The sequence below is a fragment of the Leucopleurus acutus genome, assembly GCF_964270905.1.
Source record: "Leucopleurus acutus genome assembly, chromosome: 14".
In the NCBI taxonomy this organism is placed as follows: domain Eukaryota; kingdom Metazoa; phylum Chordata; class Mammalia; order Artiodactyla; family Delphinidae; genus Leucopleurus; species Leucopleurus acutus.
The window spans coordinates 48,553,629-48,581,215 of record NC_139156.1 but is presented as its reverse complement, the minus strand read 5'-3'; the positions used below and the strand labels follow the sequence as shown (position 1 = coordinate 48,581,215).

The window sequence follows — 27,587 nt, the reverse complement described above, 5'->3', positions numbered from 1 at the left end:
GACCACCAGGGAATTCCCAAGTTAATGTTTTCTAACATGGGAAGATAGAGAGAGGGAAGAGGGACCTCTTGGCTGGTGGCACTAAAGCTGAGGAGATGGCCTGTGTGGTCAGGAAATTGGCTATATACAAGAGGACTGAGCAAATACGTAAATGTATTGAGGATACTGGGAAGCAGATTCCTCACTGTCGACAAAGAGAAGTAAAATGTGCAAAGTGGGAAGGCTAGAATAAAACTTGTGGTGTTGAACTAGAATTGGAGGTATCAGTGTGAACTCATGGTTCTAAATATACAAAGATATGAAATAAGTATGTGTCTGTGTGGTGGCGGGGGGTGGCGAAGGAGAGAGGAAGAAAATGCATATATTCACGTGTTTCCTTGCTCTGTTAACTCAAAGAAGGCCTAGAAGCAATGACACCCCAGAAGAAATGACCATACTTTGCGACCAAATTTTAAAGATCATCCTCCACTAAAAGAAAACAGGGGTCCTTGGAGGAATGGTTGATTCCACAACTGGGAATGTGCATCATGAGCCTTGAACATCTTTGTGTGTCATTAGTAAGGAAATGCAAAGTGGTGGGCCATGTTAAAAGCCAGTTTGAAAAACCACGAACAGGCCAAGTCTAAGAAAATCTGAGTATCGAAATAATAACAGTACTATCATTTAAATAAATAACAGTAACAAATGACGGAATAAAACAGAAATCCATGTTCATACTGATATAAAGAAATTTATAAATAAATGAATATATAATGTATATACTACATAATGAATATATAAATACATATATTCTTTTATATACATGAAGGAGAGGAAAAAAATCTACCTTACCAGTAGAAGGCCAACTACTAACAACTAGAGAAGGCAGGATGTAATTAGAAAAAAAAATTCAACAACCATCATAGCAAAGATTGATTCAGGCAAAAATCAATGCTAAAACTAGTGGGTAAAAGTTTGATGAGGAGTTGAGGAACCTGACAGGCCTCAAGGGATAGTTAACATCAATAGCAATGGTACAAAGTGACATTGTGCACCACCTGGTATGATGCAGTAAGAACAGAGCACCTCTTCTGAGGTATTTCCACCAAATACACAAAACCTAAATCTAATCGGGAGAAAACATCAGACAAGCACAAACTGAGGGACATTCAACAAATAACTGATTTTAACTCTTCAAAGATGTCAAAGCCATGGAAAAACTAGGAAAGACACAGATGTTCCAGACAGAAGGAGGGTGGAGACTTGTGACAACTAAATACAACATGTGATTCTGGACTGGATCATGGGTTCTTTCTCTGGGAGATGTGGGGGAGGGGGGAGTAATATGTGATTTGTTCTGCTATAAAGGCCATTAATGAGACAATTGGTAAAACTGAATGGGATCTGTGGATTAGACTGAATTATTATATCAATGTTATTATTAGCTTCCTGGTTTTGATGGGTATACTATAGCTATAGAGTAGAGTACTCTTGTTTTCAGAAAGTAAAGACTAAGGTATTTGGGAGTAATCAGCATTAAGTCTACAACTTACTCTCAAATCATACATACACACACATACCCCCAATGAGAGGGGAGCCCATTTTGACCCCCATAGGACATTTAGTAATGTCCAAGACATTTTTGGTTGAAATGGAGGCGCACAGAGCAGGGGAAAACAGGACTAGCATCTGGTGGGTAGAGGCCAGCGATGTTGTTAAATATCCTCCAATGTACAGGGCTACCCTCCACAACAGCTTTATTCAATCCAAAACATGAGCTAAGAAAGCCTGATAGGTAAGGAGGAAAATTTGCCACTACAAGACGTGGGCCACCTCTCTACCACTCAGAAATGAGGTCATTAGTGCCTTTAATCAGAATGCAGAAGACCCAGATACTCCCACTGACCTATCAGCTACAGGAGGGTATTTCTATTATAATGGAGAAATGGAACAACTGCTGAGTACATTTCCTATGCCCACCTACCTAGTGACCCCTGCCTTTCCTTTTTCTCTGGAGATTTGGGAGATAACCTACATAAAACTCCTTGGAGAACTGAGCTTATCCTTTTTTACATCGAAACCATGAATCCTGATTTCTCACATATGAAACAAATCTATTCTTTCCACTCTGTTAATCTATAAATGCTTAAAACTTTGATCCCATTTATTTCCTGTATTCCTTTATACTCATCAAAACTCAATAAGGTTAAATTTCCACTATTTCTGTTTCTCAATGGTTCTCTCCTTTTAAACAACTCTTAAGTAGTCTTTTAGCTGTCTTGAAGACAAATGGATGACCTATTTATTTTAAGAGCTAGGGATTTTATACTGCTTAACTTCTTGCTGCTCTCTTCCTGAAGGAGGCTTCTAAATTCTTTACCTAGATATTTTCATAAGGATACATAACTTCCATGGGATCTAAAGCATTTTTTATTACTTTTTACTAAAGTACTATAACACTCTGGATCAAAGTCTCATTTTTGAATCTTACTGATCCACCTAAATAGTAGTAGTATCTAAGTGAAAAAATTCGGACACAATTCCACTTAAAGACGGTTTTGGGCAAATCTTTCAATAGGAGGTTTAAAAGGAAATTAAAACATTTACTGAAGCCTCTTTGGGGATTACATCAGGACTATTGTTTTAAGGCAGGCTTTACTTATATTACATCTTTTAAATGAGTTCAATCTCATAGCTCTTTTGGTTTCATAAATTAATAATGATTTTCTTAATTTTCCTCTGACACTATCCATCAACAGTAAATAGGTCTTCTGCCTACTTGGTTGCATGACCTGATTTACTTTAGGCCGGAGAGATTCCTTCGTAATCGGGTCAAGTACATGTACACTGCTGCCTCCTAAGTTGTGTTAGTAGGAAAGAAATATATCCAATATTAAGTTTAAAACTAAGTTTAAAAAAATGAACATAAATAAGTACATATGAACTTGAATACTGAATTAACATACACAAGATAAAAATTACTTCAAAACTTTTGAACACATTACTATGACTTCATCATTAGTGAAATAATCTAAAGACAAAAAGAACTGGAAAGAAATTTTAACTTCACTTAGTGTATTTACTGTTCATAATAATATTGGTGTTATAATTTAAAAAGTAATGTGTACTGTACAATAAAGAAAGCTAAGTACCAAATTTTGAAATGTTAGATTTGAAATGAAACTATCAGTATGAACTCAGTTTATTTTTCAATGTATTTCATAGCTCTGTCCAGTGAAAGAGCCTAGAAGCAATGAACACACCCAGCACTTAGTTCTGGGTTTCTAAGTACTAATCCCCACAAAAAGAACCAAGGATCCTTGGATGGGTCCATGATTGAAAGCACAAGATAAGTCCGGGTCATCTTTCGTGCAGAAAGCAAAAGAAAAGCTCAAAGATGATGGGTCTATATCAAAAGGACACAAGAAATGGCTTGAAATGGTTTACTCTGGCCAAATCTATTATAAATACATTTAATAAGTAAAAATTATTGAGTCTATAGTGATAGAAGTTCGGGGTTGGGATGGGGAGAAAGAAAACTCCTTTTTACAAAATTCCAGTTATTAAATGTAGAAGAAATCGCAATTAGAAAACTCACCATTCTGTAACTGTCAGTGTAATAACTGATGCAGGCAAAGATCAACAATGGATGCTAAAATTATGAGGTAAAACAATAATGGGGAACAGAATATTCACGTGCTGCCAGAGTCACATCCAGAAGCTTACTAATTAAATTATAAAAGGAAAAACATACTTTTATTTTGGGGAGATCCAGTGGTCACAACCTTCAATAGGTGGTCAAACAATTTTGAGTGGAACAACCAGATATTACATACCTTCTGATGTGATGCAACATACACAATATGACTTTGAGGCATTCTTGCCAAAATATGTTTAAACCTCAGCCTAATCAAACGTAGAGACTTACTTCCAGTGTTCTATGACACCATACTACTTTAATATAGTGGAGTAACAACTTACATCATCAGGAAACAATCAGATAAATTCTGAATGTGAAACATTCTACAAGACAGATATCCTGGGCTCTTAAAAGCAAAAAAAAAAAAGCCAAAAAACTAGTGCCATGGGGAATTTTAAAAAGATGAGGGGACTGCTCAAGATTAAAGAGACATAACAAGTAAATGATTATAGTTTGGGGAGAAAAACAGCACTAAAAGACATTTTCGAGACAGCTGAGGAAAACTGAATATGGCCTGGACATAGGATTATATCAAAGAATTACTAATTTTCTTAAGTATTACAATCATATAACCACAGTTAGGTATGAGACTGTCTTTTTTCTTAAGAAATGCATGCTATCTCAACAACTTTCAAATACGACAGGAAAAATGTTATATAATACACACACACACACACACACACACACATATGAAGAGAAGAGAAAAAGGGGAAGAGGAAGGGGACTGTGTGTAATTATGACGATTTGGTGGGGGGGTGGGGATCAATCTAGATAGAGGAATATAGTTATTCATCACATTTTTTTACACTTTCTGTATATTTTAACTTTTTATAATAAAAAGTTGAGGTGGGAGAAATAAAGTAGAATGCTTTAAAGGACTCAGGAAACTCTTCCAGGGTGTCTACAAAGACAAAACCATTTTCACAATAATAATATGTTGTTTGCCTTTTTCACTTCGTTGATATTTGCAGGGATGGTGCAAAAGCAATGCTGGGTAAAGCTGTTGGTGTCTTAGCATGAATCAAGGCAGGGGCTCTGAACTGTATATAAGTAGTCATATTCTTCACTGCTACACACTTCATAGTTAAAAAATAAAATGCCAGTTTCACATAAGAAAAAAGCCCTTGATAAAGGAGTGAAAATTAGTCATTAAATCGTAACCCTAAGTGCACTAATGGTCTATGTGACAAAACCAGTGTGCCTAAAACACTTCTGTTGCATATAAAGTGTGGTTGTATCAAAAAAAACCACTACTGGCTCAAGTTTCAAGCTGAACCAGCCACTTTTTTTCTGAACACCATTCTTTACTTAAAAAACTGACAAACTATGCTTATACAGACTTGGGTATTATGCAGACATTTTCTCAAAAATGAACAAAGTAGGCCTGTCATTGCCAGTCATTTTCCCTGAAGTATTTTCTGCCAATGAAAAAATTTCCACTTTTAAGCAAAGCTAAAATTCTGGAGAACTGTGAACTTGATAGCTTCCCAATACTTAAAAGACTTTTCTAATGAGTTTGACAGTGATATTAATAATATTTTTGATACTGTATAATGAAGTGTGTCACCACTGAAAGATTTAGATAAATCAGTCTAACCAGTATTTTCCAAATGACCAATGTATAATGTTACAAAGCATGCATGTGTAAAAGATCCATTCAAAGGCAAGACAGACCAACAGATTGTAATGCAACATTATGAAAGGTTCACTGGCACGGTTTTAGACTCCAAGTTACAACTAATCTTTAAGAAGCTCCTGGGGTAGGTACTTTCCTCGTGGTCCAGTGGGTGAGACTCTGCGCTCCCAATGCAGGGGGTGCCTGGGTTCGATCCCTGGTTGGGGAACTAAATCCCACATGCCAACAACTAAGACCCAGCACAGCCAAATAAATAAATAAATGGATGGATAGATAGATAGATAGATAGATAGATAGATAAATAAATAAACATTAGAAAAGAAAAGAAAAACTCCCGGGGCTTCCCTGGTGGCGCAGTGGTTAAGAATCCGCCTGCCAATGCAGGGGATATGGGTTCGAGCCCTGGTCCGGGAAGATGTGACATGCCGCGGAGCAACTAAGCCCATGCGTCACAACTACTGAGCCTGCACTCTAGAGCCCACAAGCCACAACTACTGAAGCATGCACGCCTAGAGCCCATGCTCTGCAACAAGAGAAGCCATCACAGTAAGGAGCCCACGCACCGCAAGGAAGAGTAGCCCTCACTCACCTCAACTAGAGAGAGCCTGTGCGCAGCAACGAAGACCCAACACAGGCATGCATAAATAAATAAATAAATAAATAAATAAAATTATTTATTTATTTATTTATAAAAGAAAAAAAGAAACTCCCATTTTTTTTCAATTTTGGTGTAATGTCAACGAAGAAGGTCTATAATTATCTGAAAAAGCTACTTAAAATACAACTACTTATCTATGTGAGGCTGGATTTTCTTCATATTTTTCAACTAAAACAACAATGAAAAATACTGAATATAGAGGATATAAGAATCTAGCTCTTTTAAAAAAAATTTATTGAAATATAGTTGATTTACAATGTTAGGTTAATTTCTGCTGTACAGCAAAGTGACTGTTATATATATTCTTTGTCATATTCTTTTCCATTATGGTTTATCACAGGATACTGAATAGAGTTCCCTGTGCTATACGGTAGGATACTGTTGTTTATCCATCCTAAACATACTAGTTTGCATCTGCTAATCCCAAAGAATCTACCTGTCTTTTACTAAGCCAAACTTTATAAAGAGATTTGCAAAAAATGTACAATGCTACTCTTCTCACCACATTTTTAAGAAAATAATTCTCGCTAAAATGTTATATTAACATGTAATGGGTTACTGTTAAGTGAATTATTAATAAGTATCTTTGAAATATGTTTTCACTTCCAATTTGATAAATATAACATATATAATCAAAAGCTTTCTGGGATTCTTAATAAAATTTTAAGAATGTGAAGTAATCCTGAGACCAAAAAATGTATAACTTTTACACTAGAAATCAACACATGCCATACACAATTTTATAAACCAAAACCTCACCTAAGCATTAAGGGCTATAGCCATTATACCACACTACCCTGGCCCCTGGCTCCAGAGCAAGTTAGCTCTGTTGAAATGAGCATTAAGCATTTTTTTTTTCTGGTGGGGGGTGAGCACCTGGGGCTGCAAAAGTATAACACAATCACTCTGAAAAGATTCCTAACTGGCTGTTTACAGAGGTAAAAGAATAAAAATAAAACGAGGCCAGATAATATGGACACACTCATTCTTTAGTTGCTTAAAAGTAGTTCAATCTACAAAAAATGTCAACAACTTCTAACTGCAATTTTCAATAATAAAACTGTTTAACACTATACAAGCTATTTAAGTAAAGGAATTTTTTTTAAAAAAAGGTAAAGTCAAGCAAATTATTCTCAATACCTATGGCTGGACCATATTAAAATGACTTATATAATGCATAAGAATGAAGTTGGACCCTTAACTTACACTATATACAGAAATTAACTCAAAATGGATCAATGACCTAAATGTAAAACCTAAAATTATAAAACCTAGAAGAAAACATAGGGAAAAGGTACATGACATCCAATTTGACAATGATTTCTTAGATATGACACCAAAGCACAGGTAACAAAAGAAAAAAATAGATAAACTGGACTTCACTGATATTAAAGCACACTACCAAGAAAGTAAAGAGACAATTCACAGTATAGGAACATCTATGTGCAAATTATGTATCTAATAAGACATTCATATATAAAGAACTCCTATAACTCAACAATAAAAAACCAAACAACTTGATTCAAAAATGGGCACTGGCGATGAAGAGTGGCCCCCGCTTGCTGCAACTAGAGAAAGCCCTCGCATAGAAACGAACACCCAACACAGCCAAAAATAAATAAAATGTAAAAAAAAAAAAAAAAAAAAGGGCACTGAATAGACATTTCTCCAAAAAAGATATACAAATGTCCAGCAAGTACATGAAAAGATGCTCAACATCAATAATTAGGAAAATGTAAATCAAACCACAATGAGATACCATTTCCCACACATTAGGATAGCTATTATCAAAAAAAAAAAACTCAGAAAATAAATGTTGGTGAGGATGTGGAAACATTGGAAACCTTGTGCATTGCTAATATGAATATAAAAATGGTACAGTCAAGGTGGAAAACACTTTGGCAGTTAAACGAAGACCTACCATATGTCCCCAAAATTCCACTCTTAAGTATCCAAATCAATTGAAAGCAGGGACTCAAATAGCCAAAAAGTGAGAACCACCCAACTGTCCATCTACAGATGAATGGATAAACAAAATTTGGTATTCAGCCATAAAAAAGAAACATTCTGATATATGTTACAACAGGGATGGACCCTGACAACATAATGCTTAGTGAAATAAGCCAAGTACAGATAGACAAACATTGCGTGACTCCACTTATATGAGGCACCTAGAATAGGCAAATTTATAGAGACAGAAAGTAAAACTGTGTTTCCCAGAGGCTGGGAAGGTCAAGGTGGAGTTATTGTTTAATGTGTACAGTGTTTTTGTTAGAGACGATGAAAAAGTTTTGGTTATAGGTAACAGTGACGGTTATACAACACTATGAATGTATTTAATGTCACTGAATTGTACACTTGCATATAATAAAGACTATGTTACATATGTTTTACCACACTTCAAAAAATGGTTACAATGCTTTGAAAAAATAATTTACATATATCCTCTGAAAGACAAAATTTAATTGCCATGATGTTTGTTAGTAATTTTTAAATAAAAAAAGAGCTGAGCCCTCCAACAATAATACAAATCACCGATAGTGCTTTACTTACCCGTTTGGGGCCACTAAAAATCTTTCTGGTATTTTCCTTTGATTTATCTCCTTGTTTATTTGGGGGCTTCTTCACATTTTCAGGCACACCAGGCAAATCCTCTGTAAAATCCAAGTTTTCTGAAATGGTAATCAAAACTAGCTAGCTTTCTATTATTTCAAATTATCTACCAGACAACCTATGAACATTTTGAGGAGAAAGAAGCATATTGTGGGGAGAAAAAAAAAGGAATAAAAGCACCACAGAGTTGACAAAATACTCCAATGATATTAAGTCTCATTCTCCCGTGCTCACTCCCTGCTTGTCCCCTACTCTAAAAGAAAATCAGAAACCTAGTTGCTGTGTATGTGCTCCAGTTTCACTGGCAAAATCAATTCTTTTCCAGAATAATTTGTTCTTCGAAGTTCATATAACTGCTAGTTATCTATCAACATTAACACTGGCATGGTCTAGTTTAAACACACACACACACACACACACACACACAAACACACACACACACATCATCAGGTGATATGCACCTGTAACATTTTTCTAGAATTTAAGTACACTTAATCATGTTGGCCTTCAAAGAATGCCTGCTTACATCTGAGGAGGCCACATTTTTAAAAAAACCCAAAAAAGGATATAGCTATCCTTGGCAAGATACAGAATGACCTAGTACAATGTAGTTCAGTGGTCTGTGGTACTCCCACAAAACTAACCAAAGGATTACACTAATTTCCAAATGGCTATATTTTTTTCTAGCCTAAACAAAAACAAAAAAGAAAAAAATAGGAAGGGGACTTCCCTGGTGGTCCAGTGGCTAAGACTCCACGCTCCCAGTGCAAGGGGCCCAGGTTCGATCCCTGGTCAGCGAACTAGTTCCCATGTGCATGCCACAACTAAGAGTTCGCATGCCACAGCTAAAGATTCTGCACGCCGCAGCTAAAGATCCCGCATGCCGCAACTAAAGAGCCTGCACGCGGCAACGAGGATCCTGTGTACGGCAACTAAGACTCGGCACAGCCTAAATAAATAAATAAATATTTTTTTAAAAATAGGAAGACTTGGGCTTCCCTGGTGGCGCAGTGGTTGAGAATCTGCCTGCCAATGCAGAGGACCTGGGTTCGAGCCCTGTTCTGGGAAGATCCCACATGCCACAGAGCAACTGGGCCCGTGAGCCACAACTACTGAGCCTGCATGTCTGGAGCCTGTGCTCCGCAACAAGAGAGGCCACGACAATGAGTGGCCCGCGCACCGCAATGAAGAGTAGCCCCCGCTCGCCGCAACTAGAGAAAGCCCTCGCACAGAAACGAAGACCCAACACAGCCAAAAATGTAAATAAATAAATAAGAATGAACTATCAATTCCCCCCCCCAAAAAAAAATAGGAAGACTTTTCTCTGTCCCAACCCTTAAAAATGTTTGCTGTTTCATACAGTGTATGAAGACTCAGATTCCAACTTTGGATATATCAATCAAACAGTCTCTCATTTTTAAACATTATTTGTTATCAACATGATGTTTTTCAAAGGGAGCCTAATGATTTACGATAACTTGCTATCAAGGTTAGGATAAGAGCTAAGAAGGCTGTAGCAGAACTGGAGCTCAGGTTTCAGTACATAATTACTAACCATCTTCCTGAGAAAGCAAATGTAAAGCTGTCTACCCAGTCATATCTCAAGTGACTAGCAAGGCTGCAGCAAACTTCAGTTCTTCAGAAGCAATTCAACACTACGTTGAATTCTGAAAATACTCTTATTTTTTTGCAGTGGGGAGTAAGGCGGGCTCCTAGGGGCTACTCCTGTGTAATTCTAGCTTTAGCGATTCTAATCTAGCAAACCTATTTTTAGGCCAAATGAAGCAAAATGGTAGGTAGCCTCAAGTATGATACACTCTATAAGAAAATCTGTATGTAAGAATTCTATGGGATCTTTAGTTGCAGCCTGTGGGCTCTTAGTTGTGGCATGAGGGATCTAGTTCCCTGACCAGGGATCAGAAGCCAGGTCCCCTGCATTGGGAGCATGGAGTCTTTTTTTTTTTAAATTAATTAATTTATTTATTTATTTTTGGCTGCACTGGGTCTTTGTTGCTGTGCACGGGCTTTCTCTAGTTGCAGCGAGCAGGGGCTACTCTTAACTGCTGTGCGTGGGCTTCTCATTGCGGTAGTTTCTATTCTAGCGGAGCATAGGCTCTACGTGTGCGGGCTTCAGTGGTTATGGCTCACAGGCTCTAGAGCACAGGCTCAGTAGTTGTGGCGCACAGGCTTAGTTGCTCCGCAGCATGTGGGATCTTCCTGGACCAGGGCTCGAACCCGTGTCCCCTGCATCAGCAGGTGGATTTAACCAACTGCGCCACCAGGAAAGTCCTAGGAGCGTGGTGTCTTAAACACTGGACCACCAGGGGAAGTCCCTACTATGATAGTTCTAATTCACCATAATGACTCTTGTTCTATGACCCTAAAAGGACAAAAGCTCTATTTAACAAGTAAACTGATATAGGAAAACTGTATTTGGTTAAATACAAATAAATATAACCCCTGTATCCCAGAGGCTTTCACATACTCTTCGTCGCTCAACATTCAATCCACTTCACAAAGCCCTTGTCAAGTAGGGACTTACTCATAGCAAAGCTAACCTATTTCTTTTGTTTGTCTCTCAGTGGAGACTATCAACTCCTCAAGGACTTCAAGTCATTACTGGTCCTACTATCTTAAGGGACAAATTAATTTTTCACTGATAAGAGTGTATAAATACTTAACTAGCACTTTTAAATTTTATTAAGTCAACTTACGAGGATGATTCTTAAGATTTAATCTTAACTTCATAAATTTAAGATTTCTTTAGAATGTTTTTTAACATTTATTGATTAGGCTTTTTTATTTTAATTTTCTAATACTTCCCTCATTACAACCACCTAGTATCAGTATAGTTCTAAATGACCAAAATCTATCCTTATGTTTCCATTGCATTTAGTTTTTCAAAACTGAAATATCAAGATGTTCATTATACACACACACACACACACACACACACACACACACACACACGGATGCGGAAACACACTAAAATTCTCAAGTGCTAATGGTAGAATTAAAATACAAATATGAAAAGACTCCCCAATTTACAAACTGGTTCCTTAAAAGGTGGGACTTTATTAACATTTAAATGCTGTTATCTTTGGATAAGGTAATCTTTGGCACTAAATAGGTACTCCTATTAAAATTAAATGTAGTAACAAGCTAAAACTAAGTATCCAGGAGGAAACTAAGTAGCTGTTACTTAAGCCTGAAAAACACGTTTACTTGTAGTTTTTTTTTTAAGTCTTACCTGCATTATTAGTACTAGACTGACTGTCCTGGGAATTATCACTGCTTTCTGGAGGAGGCTGCAAGGAGGGTGATGGAGCCGTTTTAGATCTTTTTTTGTTTGTCTTTCTTTCCACTTGACAGTCATCATCTTCATCATCTTCACTTTCACTGAGATCATCAAAGCCAAAATACTTAATTTTGTAATTAGAACTCCCAGAACCTCCTTCATCACCTCCTGTCTCATCATGATCTTCAAAACCAAAAAATTCAAGTTTAACATCTTTTTTAGACTTAGTATTACTAGGTCGAAATCTAGTAGTGGTCTTAGACGTTGCAATATCTGCTTTTTTTCTTAGCCGGCCAGCTTCTCCCAAATCTGCAGGAGTTGATGCAGTGAACTCATCCATGCTGCGTTCCATAGTATCCTGTATGGTAACATTACAAACTGACAAGCAAGATGGATGTAAAACAGTATAATCTCTAGTCCGTCCAACCGTCCCTCTAAAACTGGTCCCACAACTTACACTGCCTTTTTTTGCCTGATTCAGGCCATCTTTACTTGATTCACTGTTTGCTTTGGCTAAGCCCTGACTGGTGCCGTCCATTAGCTTATCAAAATTTGATGCTCCTTGTGAGGATTTTGCTTTATTGGCCCTACAATACGTCCTACAGTTGCTTGGCCTAAGAACACTTTGCATGATGTCTTCCTCAATGGCTTCATTTAGATTTTCCAACCGATTTTTAAAATCCTCATCCTTCATCTCCAAAAGAGGATCACTATCCAAACTTAAAATACAATCTTCTGATCTGCTATCTTCAAAGTCATTATCCCATTCATACAAACCAGTTCTTACAGATCCCTTGATTGAAGATGTTTCTGATGGAGATTCTGACCTTCTTCCAAGCTGGGAGTTCCAAGTATCATTTGTTTCTTTGATTTCATCAGCTTTGTATCCAGAAGCCACTGTTGTTTCTGCATTGGGTTTCTTAGTACTGTCTTCAGCATTTTTGTAAATATGGTGACTATTTTTTTCATGTTCTTCACTAAAGTTCTCCACTTTATCTATAAAAATGAAAAATAAGTCAAAGGATAAAAATATGAGTGACAGCAATATAAAAGTTAACAAATAAAAGGGACATTTGGTTAATTAATAGTACAATTAATTATGAAAAAATTGCAAAAATTTTAAATTGTGAAAAAAATAAATGTTTATATATCTGATAATTCCCCTTCCAGTATACAGCTCTCATGTCTTCCAGTGACCTCTCCCTAGGCATCCAAGTCCCTTAAAATTGTTACCCTAAACTCAAGAGATTTCAGCAGTGTTAAAAAACAGGATCAATTCAGAATGACATATAAATAACTCAGCCAAACCTTCTAAGACATACTATGGATTTTTCAAATAAAAATGTTTAATCACTGTAAAGCAATTATACTCCAATAAAGATGTTTAAAAATTATTTAATAGAACCTTAACAATGTAACACAATTAATGAAAACATTCTGGCAGTGTCTATTCTTCTGGGGTAGGGTTGCCCATATGGCATGCCAGCTCTGTCTAGAAACCTGTTCCAGGGTCAGGTTTCTTTATTTCTGCTTTCCATTCTTTTTTCTAATGCTAAAAGCCATACAACTTCAAGGCTCTTTTTTTTTTAAACAGTGGCTCTGATGCCTAAGTTACATGGCTACAGTGGTTATTTATCCATATCAGCCAGTGGTAAATCTTAAATTGCCTACTTATTTTGTACTTGGGAAATTCATTTCTGTTGTCTTTAATTTTATCATCAGAAATATTTTTTAAATTTTTCTAAATGAGATGGAAATGTGATTCAAACTGGTACTACAATTAATTCTCCAAGCACTTGTTAGTAGGAAAAGTCGGGTTAAATGTTTATGCCAGGGGCTTCCCTGGTGGCGCAGTGGTTGAGAGTCCGCCTGCCTATGCAGGGGACACGGGTTAGTGCCCCGGTCTGGGAGGATCCCACATGCCGCGGAATGGCTGGGCCCGTGAGCCATGGCCGCTGGGCCTGCGCGTCCGGAGCCTGTGCTCCGCAACGGGAGAGGCCAGAACAGTGAGAGGCCCGCGTACCGCAAAAAAAAAAAAAAAAATGTTTATGCCAAATAATAAAATTACCAAAAAACAAAATAAAACAAAAAAAACCTACATTTAAGAAAAGTCATTTACAAATCTCAATTAACAAACCATCAAATAAAAGCAAAGGGATGCTTTACATGAATTCACTGTACAATTTTTAATGCTACCCAATGGGTGTAAATGTAATTTATATTTACCTACCTCTACAAGGCAACTAATTTATAGGTATACCTGTTTTATTCTTGGATATTTTCCAACCAAAGGCAAGGAACTATAGTTTTCATAATCTCAGAAGTACCAAATCAGTAAGTATACAATACTGAAAAGCGAAGAATTAAAAGCTGACTCTGGCATCTGATACTTTCTTAAAGGGGCAGAAGCAAAGCCAAGTTTAAAACCAAACCTGAAGAAATGATACCACTGCTCTTATAACAAGTGGAAAGAGCACTAGTAGTTGAATTTGGAGACTTGTGTTGCCCTAACCAACTAGCCCTACAGAGCTCAGGCAAGACCCTTAACTTTGGGCGTTTTCCTGAGGACTTCAATTTCCTCCTGTGCTCAAAAGGGAATCCACTGACCCATACTACTTTACAGCATTATTAAAGGAATTATTTGCTAAAAAATGACTATGGGAATGCTTTGCATGCCTAGCTATACAGACGTCTATGAGATGTCACTAAATGTTACACCACACCACTTTTATAGTTACATAGCATTCTACTGTCTTAATGTCACAAAATTTATTTAAGCTGTTTCTAATTGTTTTATGTAATAAACATCCTTCTGACTTAAAAAAAAGGTTATGTTACAGTAAACTTTATTATCCATGTTTTTAAAAATTACTACTTCAAGTTTTACTTACCACTCCCATTTCCCCTAAAGTCAGAGAATATGTGTTGTGTTTTAACAGTTACTATTCTCATGGGCTGCCTTTCATATGTAAATCTAACTGTTGTGAGTATACCTTATAAATTTAAGTGCAAAGAATAATAAAGAGCCTTAGAGAAAGAAGTATTATCACTAAAAGTTATGTCACTAGTAAATACAATTTATTCATGTATTCAATTATATAGCATAAACAATCCTACAGATTAATTATTAAAGTATATTATATAATTTTTAAACTTCAGAAATACACTGCACAGATAAAAACTAATTTAATCAACAAAGAGTTCTGCACAAGAAAAGCTATCTAAGTTTTCCACAACAGTATTCTGATATGTAAAATAAATACTTTCTACAGTCCTTCATCATTTAGGTCTTCAAGAAATATTCTTAACTATACCTTCAGAAGAGAAAGCAAGGTTATCTTGTCCTAAAATGCAAAATAGCAATTACTTTCAACTGCCCTCCTTCCTCAAACATCCCAGCTTCCTTGTCAGATAAACTCACTTTATATCTCAAAACATCAAGGGTGGGGAGGGGAAATAAAAATGAGTTGGTTTTTTTTTCTTTTAAAATGGCTTTTATTGAGACACTTTTAGGGCTTCTGCAACATTTCTACTCGGAAATCTTCTTTATTTCCAGTTCTTAGGTGGCTAAACTCTTTTCTGTATGCCAACAAGGCTCACTCACACCACCTTAGCAAGGAAGCATACTCATCTATCTTTGCTCAAATGTCCAACCTGGTATGCCCCCACACCTCTTTTTTTTGGTAAACAGAGAAGATAAATATCAGTGTTTACTCTGTTTTAATCTAAACCAGCTATATAAACAGTAATGTATTTCTAGCAAAGGTAACAGTTTAGGAGTTAAATGGATGAGTGTCAACTCTGCCACTTAGTGGCTAAAATGACCTTAGGCAAGTCACCTTAACTTGGGACAGGGACTTCCCTGGTGGTCCAGTGGTTAAGAATCCACCTTCCAATGCAGGGGACTCGGGTTCAATCCCTGGTCAGGGAACTAAGATCCCACATGCTGTTGGGCAACTAAGCCTGCACACCACAACTACTGAGCACGCAGGCCAAAACTAGAGAGCCCACGCACCACAACTACAGAGCCCATGCACTCTGGAGCCCACACACCACAACAAGGAGCCCACAGGCCAGAACGGAGGATCCCACGAGCCGCAACTAAGACCTGACACAGCCAAAAATAAAATAAAATAAACATTAAAAAAAAAAAAGTTGGGACAATTTCTTCATCTGAAAAAACGAGCTAATAAAATCTGTCTCAAGGACAAGTTGAACAGATAAAAGAAGATAATGTATCTAAGGATATATGCAGGTTACAGAACATCACACAAATGCAAATTATCATAGCTGTTACAACTCTGCCACATATAAAATATATTTTTAATAATCTTTTAGTGAGACATTTCTTAGTGGAATTTAACCTGTATGTTCATCAATATTCCCTTAGGTCCTGTGTCTATCAGCTTCAAGCAAGGAATCCAAAACTACACTCTAACGCCTACTGTTCTTCCTCAGCCTAAAGGGTGAAGATTGGATAAGTAGAAAGTTTTTAGCAGAAGACTTAGCCTAGAGCCATCTGCAAAGATACTTAATAAATGCTTTTTAATATCACTAGATTTTAGTATCACTGGATAGGTACTCAATCTTTTGCATATTCGGTATTACACAAGGGAGGGAATTTAGCATAATAAAGGCTATGTGGAATTTGAGAAACATGGTATTGAACCACACAGCTAAAACAATAACTAGATGTGTAAAAATCTGGCAAGTCGAATTTCCTCTCTGAGCCTCATTCTGCTTATCTAAAAAACAGTAAGCAACCTCACATTAAAGATTAATTAAATGCTTATTATTCCCTTAAGATTCTTAATTTTGAAAGGAAATAGATGATTCCCTTAAAAATAAAAACACATCAGTACTTGCAATAATATGAGTATATATGGGTTTATGCAGGATAATAATCAGGTGGGATAATTTAAGGCTTCCATGCGTAAAGTGAACTCTGAAGTATTTAAAAAGTGGGAAGGGAGGTTTGATCAGAGATTTATGAAATGATTTCATGGGTTCTGCAAACCTGTGACACTGTGTGAAAAAAATGCCTGTGCACACATTTTTCAGGGAGAGTATCTATAATTTTAGCCGGTTTTCAAACATTCCAAAATACATTTTTTAATTGGTAAATGACAAGAGAAGGAGCAAAATATCTGTGGGAAATCAGTATATGTTAATTGCAGAATTTCAGATCTCTATGGGAAGGATTATTCAATAATGTGTACTGGAACATCTTGTATCTTTAACCATAAAGCAAAAGAAATTTCATCAAAATTAAATGTCCATATATACACTACCAAACATTAAGGTAGATAGCTAGTGGGAAGCAGCTGTATAGCACAGGGAGATCAGCTCGGTGCTTTGTGACCACCTAGAGGGGTGGGATAGGGAGGGTGGGAGGGAGGGAGACACAAGAGGGAAGAGATATGGGAACATATGTATATGTATAACTGATTCACTTTGTTATAAAGCAGAAACTAACACACCATTGTAAAGCAATTATACTCAAATAAAGATGTTAAAAAGAAAATTAAATGTCCATTAGAAAACCACTATTTAGGGAATTCCCTGGCAGTCCAGTGGTTAAGACTCCACACTTCCACTGCAGGGGACACAGGTTCGATCCCTGGTCAGGGAACTAAGATCTCACATGCTTCAGCGCAGCCAAGAAAAGATTAAAACACACACACACACACACACACACCAAAAAACGCTATTTAAGAGAACTACCATACCAGAGAGAGAGAGAAAGAGAGTGAGTGAGAGAGAGTGTGTGTGTGTGTTTGTGGGTGTGTGTGTGTCTGTGTGTGGGTGTGGGTGGGTGTGGGTGTGGGTGGGTGGGTGTGGGTGGGGGTGGCCGGGGCAGGGTGGGGGGTTGATTACAACTATGTAAAGAATGCCCCAACTCAATAAGACACCCAATAAAAAGTTAAAATAGAAAAATGATCAAGAGACTTGGACTTGACCAGTCACTTGATAAAAAAGGATATTCAATAAACATATAAAATATAAATATATTAAAAGGCACTGACATTCATTGGTTATTAGAAAGATGCCACTGAAACCATAATGAGATGCTACTAAACAACCAACGAAAGAGTTAAAATTCACAGTGCCAAGTATTGCGGAGGAGGTAAAGCAACTTCAACTGCTCAGAATGGAAATGGGAACAACCACTCTCGAATTATCTACAAAAGCTAAACATAACAGTTATCCTATTACCCAGAAATTCCACTTCAAAGTACTTACCTAAAAGAAATGTATGCATATGTGCACTAAACGACTTATTAAACTTAACCATATGAAACTTCCACTTTTAAAATAATCAAGTATTAGCCATTCCACGTGGTTCAACATAAGGGAAGTACACTTATGACGTCATTCCAAAACAAAGAAATATAAATATCCATTAACAGTACAATCAATAGTGGTCTATTAATAAAGAAATACTGCAGAGCAATAAAAATAAATAAAACTACATTTCTGTAGGAATATATCTTAGTACAATCACTACAGAGAGCAATTTGGTAATACTTTTTAAAATTAAAAACGTACATATGAAAGAAATAGACTGACCCTGAAGCAAGCTGTTTTATTTACAAATAACTCTCCATGAGTATGAATAACATAAGCAACAAGGAACATTGTTTCCTGATTTCTGCTTTCATAAACAATACAAATACCTATCAATAAAGAACTAACTAAATTATCATACAACCACATGTCTGAATACTATATAGCTGTTAAAAAGAATGAGGCAGGTCTACAGATATGGTTGCCCTTAGGGAAAGGGATGACAGAAGGATAAAGGGAAAGTCTTCCATACCTCTTGAATTTTATATTGTCTATAGTCTATTCAAAAGCCTTAAAAGTAAAAATTAACCAAATAAACAAAAAAAAAGTAAAAATTAACAAAGGTACATATTAAGTACCTTAAACTGTAACAGTGATCCTACAGTTATCTTTTTTTTGGAGTGCTGAGCTGTTAAAGAATTATATTTATGGGCTTCCCTGGTGGTACAGTGGTTGAGAGTCCGCCTGCGGATGCAGGGGACACGGGTTCGTGCCCCGGTCTGCGAAGATCCCACATGCCGCGGAGCGGCTGGGCCGGTGAGCCATGGCCGCTGAGCCTGCGCGTCCGGAGCCTGTGCTCCGCAACGAGAGAGGCCACAACAGTGAGAGGCCCGCGTACCGCAAAAAAAAAAAAAAAAAAAAGAATTATATTTATGTATGAAATACAGTGTCTGGAATTTGCTTCAAAATAATCCACTGTTGAAAGGGAGTAGGTGGTAATAAAAATGAAATAAGACTGACTATGAATTGATGTTTATTGAAGATGGATATACACACACACCTGTGTAACTGTATGCTAGTCTGTATATACAAATAGCATATATACTACCTTCACCCTTCTTAGAAGAAAGTGAAGATATTTCCTTTCACTTTTCACCAAACCCATCATTATATAGATAAAGAAAAGGCAGCCCAGAGAGGCCAATGACGACAAAGGCTGCCAATTAAACCAATGACCAAGAGATCTCATAAAAAGAACCATACCAAATTCTAATACATATTACACTACCTCTAGTGGTGGCTGCTGAAAATTGAAATACTAAAGCAGATAAACCATCTTAACCCACATTAATATAAGAGGTCTAGATGAGATGAAGAGGTTAAAATCTAATGTGTTGGGCAAATTGCAGTGCGTATCACCTGATGTGCTAAATACTAAATTTAAACAAAAACCTCTGACTTCTAAGGCGACTGTACAGATGATAGAGAAGTGGCTTTGGAGACCATGACCCATGAAATACAGTTGAGGTACCGAGAAAAGTTTAATTTGTGTGTGTGTGTGTGGGGGGGTGTGCCACCATTACATGGCAAGCTGACTCTAATTTGAGTGGCTGTCATGCAAAGAGAGAACAAACTTATTCAATGTGTAGAAATCATTCAAATTCATAGAAACTAAAAGGACTGATGAGCATTAAAGGTCAATTAGAGGGACTTCCCTGGTGGTCCAGTGGTTAAGACTCTGCGCTTCCAACGCAGGAGGACCGGGTTCAATCCTTAGTCAGGGAACTAGATCCCGCATGCCTCAACTAAGAGCTCACAGGCTGCAACTAAAAGATCCTGCATGCCGCAACTGAAGATCCCACACGATGTAATGTAGATCTTGTGTGCCACAACTAAGACCCGGCACAGCTAAATAAATAAATATGTAAATATAAATAAATAAATATTTTCTTTAACAAATCAATTAGTGCTGTCCAATGAAGGGGATGCCTAGGGAGGAGAGTGTACTCCCTTGTCATAAAAGAAGTATTTGATAAAATGGGACTACATCAAACCAGTAACTTCTGCTCTGCAAAAAACACTGTTAAGAGAATGCAAAGACAAGCCACAGAGTCAGAGAAAATGTCTGCAATAAATATGTCTGATATAATACTTGTACCCAGAATAAAGAACTCTCAAAATTCAGTGAGAAAATAAACAACCCGATTGAAACTGAGCAAAAAAATGTGAGCGGATGTCACCAAAGAAACTATACTGTTACCAAATAAGTACATGAAAAATGATCATTAGTCATGAAGGAAACGCAAAAGGCTGATTTCCTTAATATACTAAGAATTCAGGGCTTCCCTGGTGGCGCAGTGATTAAGACTCCGCCTGCCAGTGCAGGGGACGAGGGTTCGAGCCCTGGTCCGGGAAGATCCCACATGCCACAGGGCAGCTAATCCCGTGCACCACAACTACTGAGCCTGCACTCTAGAGCCCGCGAGCCACACTACTGAGCCTGCATGCCACAACTACTGAAGCCCGCGTGCCTAGAGCCTGTGCTCCGCAACGAGAAGTCACCGCAATGAGAAGCCCACGCACCACAATGAAGAGTAGCCCCCTCTCGCCGCAACTAGAGAAAGCCCAGGCGCAGCAATGATGACCCAGCGCAGACAGAAATAAACTAATTAATTAATTTAAAAGATTTCTATGAAAAATATATATATACTAAGAATTCTTACACATCGATAAGTCCAATGAACGTCCCAGCAGAAAAAGCAGGTAGAGACACATAAAAGTAATCAATAGAAAAAGAAATAGAATGAATTAATAACTTATGAGAAGACACTCAATTTCATTCACAATTAAAAATCAGAGTACACAATGTTATACAATAATTATACTTCAATAAAGCTGGAAAAAGTAAAACAATTGAACTATATACTTACTAAGGCCTCAGTATGTGCCCAGTACTGTCCTAAATACTTTCCATCTATTAATTCATTTGATCTCTTAGCAACCATCTGATGTAGGTACTATTACAAGTTCACAAGCCTTTATCCACAATTCTAACATCTAAAAAGCTCTGAAAACAAAGTTTTCTCATAATGCATTTTGAAGCAAAACCTGACCTCACCTAAGTGAGGCTACTGATAGTATTTTTTCCTGAAGAAACAGCTGTCTTGATTAGACTGCTGCCTAGCCCCTGACGGGTGTTAATGTGAAATACATACACTTTCTAAATTCCAAAATAATCCTAATTTCAAGACAAATCTGGCCCCAAAGGTTTCAGATAAGGAAATGTGAAGCTGTATCCCATTCTGCAGATGAGGGACGGTAGATTTCAGTTAGTAGACAGTTGACAGCCACATAGTTAAGTGGTGTTTATTGTCTGAAAAATAAAGCAACTTTTTAAAGAAAACAAAAACACTGGAAGCAACCCAAAGGTCTGACAACTACAAGGAACTGGTTAAGAAATTACAAAACATAGGGAAATTGACACACCATGCAGCAGTATTTTTAAATAAAAAAGGGAGGGAGGCCAGAAAGAAAACTTTCATATACTGACATAGACTTATTCCCAAGATATATTAAGTGAAAAAGCAAGGTACAAAACAGCACGTTATCATTTTGTAGATCTAAATACACACACATATATGCAACTGTTTGTATTGCTTGTAGGTGCACAGCATATGTCAGAAAGGGTAACAAAATTATGAATGGTCGATCACTCCAAGAAGAGCTGGGACAACTGGAGAAAGGGGCTGGGAAGCTTTTAACCACTATCATTTTGTACCATGTGCAGATAGATTTTTAAAAATTTTAAAACATAAAGATGTATATATTCTAAAGCAGAAAAAATTAAACCCCCCAAAAAAACATTTTTTTTCTACTTTCAGCTAGACAAAGTCCAAAGTTAGACAGAATGATATGCTAGAAAAAAAAAAGCCACACTGTTAAGTGGGAAATTTGGCAATATCAATTGAATATTTAAATGTATATGCTCTTTCAATTCTAGATGTTTCAACTTCTAGAAACATCTTCTGCCACTATACTGACAACATGACTCTCAAAAACATAAGTAGAATGATTTTCCAAGTAGCATTTATTTGTAATAGCAAATGACTATAAACAGCCAAACTACCCCTAAGAGACTAAAGTATGGTACATCCATATAATGGAAAACCATGAAGCTGCTAAAAAAGAACAAGATAGATTTATAAATACTGATGTGTACATCTTAAAGATTTTTCTGTGGGTTTTTTTTTGTGTTTTTTTTTTTTTTGCTTTACGCGGGCCTCTCCCGTTGCAGAGCACAGGCTCCAGATGCACAGGCTCAGCGGCCATGGCTCATGGGCCCAGCCGCTCTGCGGCATGTGGGATCTTCCCGGACCGGGGCATGAACCCGTGTCCCCTGCATCGGCAGGCGGACTCTCAACCACTGCGCCACCAGGGAAGCCCTTTCCGTGTTTTTTAAGGCACAATACACTATACACACACAGTATACACAGATATACATCATGCTCCCATTTATGTGTTTGTTTTTAAGGATACACAGATTTATATGCTGTGCATATTAAAGACTATGAAAGTCTATGTAAGAAATTGTTAACAGCACTTGCTTCTGTGAAAGGGAACTGATTTTTCACTGTCAATGAAGGTATGTGGCTATCTATCAAGGGCACTTAAAAAACTCACAGGAAAAACATGGCACATCATCCTCAGTGGATCAGTTTTACTCAAAGATGTGGAAGGTAAAAAGTACTTAAAAAGTTAAGCATTTCAAGTGGTAATTTAAAATGTTTTTACATTTTATAAATCATACCTATCAAACACACAGCCCACATGTAATTTTAAAGATAAAACAGTAAATATAAAACAACTTCAGGGACTTCCCTGGTGGTCCAGTGGTTAAGAATCTGCACTTCCACTACAGGAGGCACGGGTTCGATCCCTAGTCAGGGAACTTAACATCCTGCATGATGCACAGCATGGCCAAAAAAACTTCAAAAGCAGCATTCAGCTGGGCCCACTACACAGAGTAGTCCAAGTCAACTCAACTTCCCCTCAGTCCCCATCAACAACAGCCCATGGAGAGCCTTACTGCCCACTGCCATTGCCCACCCACACACCAAGAAGCTTGTCTGCTCCTGTGGCCTCCTGCTCAAGCTGCCTAACTCTGCCCACCCTTGCAGAAGAACAGGGAACCACACCCACATACCCAAGCCAATCCTCAAACTGTAGGCCACCCTGACAATTAACTCTTCAAACTAGATACACAGACCCCTGGAGTTACACAAAGACCTTCCAAAACATATACAGGCACAATTAAGTTTTAGGGACGTTGGTTTCTAAATCCCCATCTTCCTCATGTACTCTGGTCCAAAAACTGATCTACCAACCCACCTGGGATTAATCATTCTTCTCCCACGTTACAAATAATGGCATATCCCTCACCTACCCGTAATCTATGATACACTGCTCCTACTCTGGCATGACCTATAAAGAAATAATGTGATACATTATTAGCTTCTGTGCTTAATAACTGAGTAACTCTAATGTCTTGGTAACAAATCCTTTGCATGTCAGGTGGTTCCAATTATTGCTTTCCAAATAGAAACTACCATAGCAAAACTCTCTCCATTCTTATTTTTGTCAATATGGTATCTCAACATTTACATGTATTAAAAAATAGGAATAGATTGATGCCAAAGACTTCGTAATTCTAGCAATAATATTCATCCACATATACATGAGCTAATTGAAAAAAGGTGCCACGCATATCATTAAGAGGTGTATTTCCAATAAACTTTGCCTTTAAGACTCACAGCAATCACATTTGATCAATTATACACTAATAACTGTGGTCATAACTTAATCTAGAAGAATTTTTAAATACTTAAAGCATCAGAATCACAGAAAATTCTTAAAAGTTTACATTTAAATTTATAAACATATTTTTGTACAAAGAATTATGAAAAGATGACCGTTAAAAGACATATTCAGGGGCTTCCCTGGTGGCGCAGTGGTTGAGAGTCCGCCTGCCGATGCAGGGGACACGGGTTCGAGCCCTGGTCCGGGAAGATCCCACATGCCACAGAGCAACTAAGCCCGTGCGCCACAACTACTGAGCCTGCACTCTAGAGCCCACAAGCCACAACTACTGAGCCCACATGCCACAACTACTGAAGTCTGTGCACCCTAGGGCCCGCGAGCCACAACAAGAGAAGCCACCACAATGAGAAGCCTGTGCACCGCAACGAAGAGTAGCCCCCGCTCGCCGCAACTAGAGAAAGCCCACGTGCAGCAACAAAGACCCAAAGCAGCCAAAAAAAAAAAGACATATTCATTAGGATCAAATTCTAAAGGGCAAGTGGGATAGAAATACAATTTCAAAAAGGATAAAGGGTGCTGTAAATCTTCTGGCTGTTAAAGAAAAACTTGTTTTTTTTTAATGTATGAAAGTGAACAGCAAATACTTATGTATTTGTAAGCAAGAGGTGATTACAATAAAAAACAGGATAGCAATTACTTTGAGGTGAAGGAGGGGACACAAGGAAGAGCTTCTGGAGTGGCTGGCACTCTTCTGTTCCTTGATGTGGGTGGTGGTTACAACAGTGTTGCTCTTATAATAATTCACTAAGCAAAACATGTATTTCTAGATATTTTATTATATTGTGTGATTTTCTGTATCTGTGTTTTATTTTACAATAAAAAAGTTAAAGAAATCACTATGATACCTATTGCATGTCAGTTTTATTTTAAAATGCCAATATTTACAGGAAATTATATTATTTATTATTTTACAGAAAATGTATATCCTTTGCAAGCATTTCAGTATTTTCATGACCAGCAATCCACACCTAGGCTAGGTACTTGCCCCAAGAGGAATATGGACATATCTCTACACAAAAACCTAAATGGAATTGTAAGCAACTTCATTCATAATCGCCAAAAACTGAAAACCCAAATGTCCTTCAACTAGTGAATGGATTGTGGTACATACAATGGAATACTAGTCAACAATAAAAATACTGATACAGTGCTCGCTTCGGCAGCACATATACTAAAATTGGAACGATGCACAGAAGATTAGCATGGCCCCTGCGCAAGGATGACACGCAAATTCGTGAAGCGTTCCATATTTTTGGCATGGACATATATACACTACCAAACGCAAAATAGATAGCTAGTGGGAAGCAGCCGCATAGCACAGGGAGATCAGCTCGGTGCTTTGTGACCACCTAGAGGGGTGGGATAGGGAGGGTGGGAGGGAGGAAGATGCAACAGGGAAGAGATCTGGGGACATACGTATAACTGATTCACTTTGTTATAAAGCAGAAACACACACACCATTGTAAAGCAATTATACTCCAATAAAGATGTTAAAAAAAAACCTGAAACATGCAACAATGTGGAATACTCTTAAAAGCATTATGCTAAATGAAAAAAGCCAGACTGAAACTGCTACATACTCTATGACCTCAGGTATATGAAATTTTGGAAAAAACAAGGCTGCAGGAACAGAAAACAGATCAGTAGATGCCAGGGTTGGTGGTGGGAGAAGGGACCCACCACAAAGGAGCATGAAAGAGCTTTTGACAAGAGGGAAGTAGTCTCTATCTTGATAATGATTACCTAATTGTGTACATTTCCACTTTTTTTTTTTTTTTTTTTTTTTTAGATATTGCACCAGTTATCTTCTACTTGCCCTTCCAGATCTACTCTCCACCCTGATCTCAGCCCCGGGAGGCTGACCTGTAACAAAGTTTCCTTACCCTCAGGCTTCCCTCGGGTTCCATCTATGAGGAGCCTCAGGACAGAGGAGGGAAGGAGCAGAGTTAGGTTCAAATACTTTATCCTCAAGCACCCTCCTTATGAGGCCCCTTCAAAAGAAGGATACTGCTCTTCTTAAGGTGGCCTCTAAATGGCCCAATTAATCCCTTGCCCCTGTGAAACTGGGTGATAATAGCTTCACTGCAGCTAACCCAGGCTAGGCTTTCCCTAACATTCCTCCCACACCTTTGTAAATAGCCTAAAACCCTCCCGGTTTGAGCCTAACTGGGGCATGCCATGTTTCCAAGTGCGACCTTGACTGATAAATCAAGATGAAAACTTTAAAAATACATGAGAAGGCAAATACATCTTGTCATCTACCTCCTCCTGTACTCTAACACTCAAAATGTACCTGCACTTCTTTCCCATCTCCTAATCCAACAACCCACTACCCCCACCCCCCGTACCTTTTAAGTCCAGAGTATTCAGGCCTCAGTGAAGAGCAAACTCACACACACCTAGGGGTCATGCCCTCTATCACCTCCTTGTCCTAACTGAAACCTAAGGATGCTACTTCTCCTGCAGTGCCCTCTAGTATCTCAGAGAAGGATGGCTTGCCCTTTATAAAACTATTACTACTCCCCACTCTTATAAAAGCCCATTCCTTTGAGGCTTGTGCCACCTAGTTACCCTCTAATATTCCTCATATCTGTCATCTAACAACCTTATTCTTCATTAAAGGATTTTACACAAAGATTTATAATCTACCCCTGCATGCCACTTTCGCTATCATCCTGAATTCCACCAAATTCCAAACCCCTAACCTCCCAGTTTCTTAATCTTCTCCCATCAACAGTCTTCTACATTCCATCTGTGCCACCAGTTCACAGTTTCATCCAGGAACTTGTCATGTCCTAAAATGCTTCAACTTTCAAATATTAAAAAATCAGATAACCCATATTTTAATCACTACCAACTATCCAACTTGCTTGTTCCAGTAATCCTATTCTTGGCTTTTATTTAATAAGACTCTCAGTATACTGACCTCTCTTCTCTCCTTTCTCCTACCCACCCACCCTGTCCAGTTAGTAAACTTTAAACTGCACAGTCCATCATTTCAGTCACTCTCTGGTTGATAACCTAAATTCTTTCTTCTCTATCTGTTCATTCCATATCTACTCAGACAAAATGCCAGTCCAGGGTAATTCTCATTATTCTATCCAATTCTGTATTTTGTGCAGGTTCTGGCTAATAGGGCCTACTAAAGAAGAGGGGGAAACACACATACTCAATGGGGAGATCAGCAACCATGAGTTTTCAGTGATACAAACTTCAACTAAGGCATCAATAATGTCCAGAAATTCTACTTTCTCCCTAGACAGCTCCCTCCTTTTCCACTTTCTGCAACATCTATTTGAACCCTTTGCTCCTCCCCTCCAGCCACCACATACCCATCCTTTTTTCTATCTCCCTTTCAGAGATGACTTCTTTTGCCACTTTATGGAAACAAAGAAAAAAAAAGAAGCTTTTGTTCATAAACCACCTCATCTTCCATCTTCCCATTAAACTCACATTTTCACCCACCTTTCCTCCTAGCCAAGAAATGCAGCATCCCTTCTCCTAAGACCACTCTCCCCCTGGGTTTTGGATCCTACGC

At 37.8% G+C, this 27,587-nt stretch overlaps 1 protein-coding gene across 3 annotated transcripts in view; it reads right to left on the bottom strand.

Moving 5' to 3' along the window:
- WAPL (WAPL cohesin release factor) overlaps positions 1–27,587 on the bottom strand; it is a 77,197-nt gene that overhangs the window by 39,600 nt on the left and 10,010 nt on the right. For 2 of the 3 annotated variants that reach the window (XM_082854217.1, XM_082854218.1), the window contains exons 3-4: positions 11,837–12,880; positions 8,527–8,645 (exon numbers count right to left, since the gene is read on the bottom strand). In XM_082854217.1, coding sequence (XP_082710343.1) covers positions 8,527–8,645; positions 11,837–12,880 — 1,163 coding nt within the window. The remainder of the gene's footprint in view (positions 1–8,526; positions 8,646–11,836; positions 12,881–27,587) is intronic. The other variant, XM_082854219.1, reaches the window with a different exon arrangement.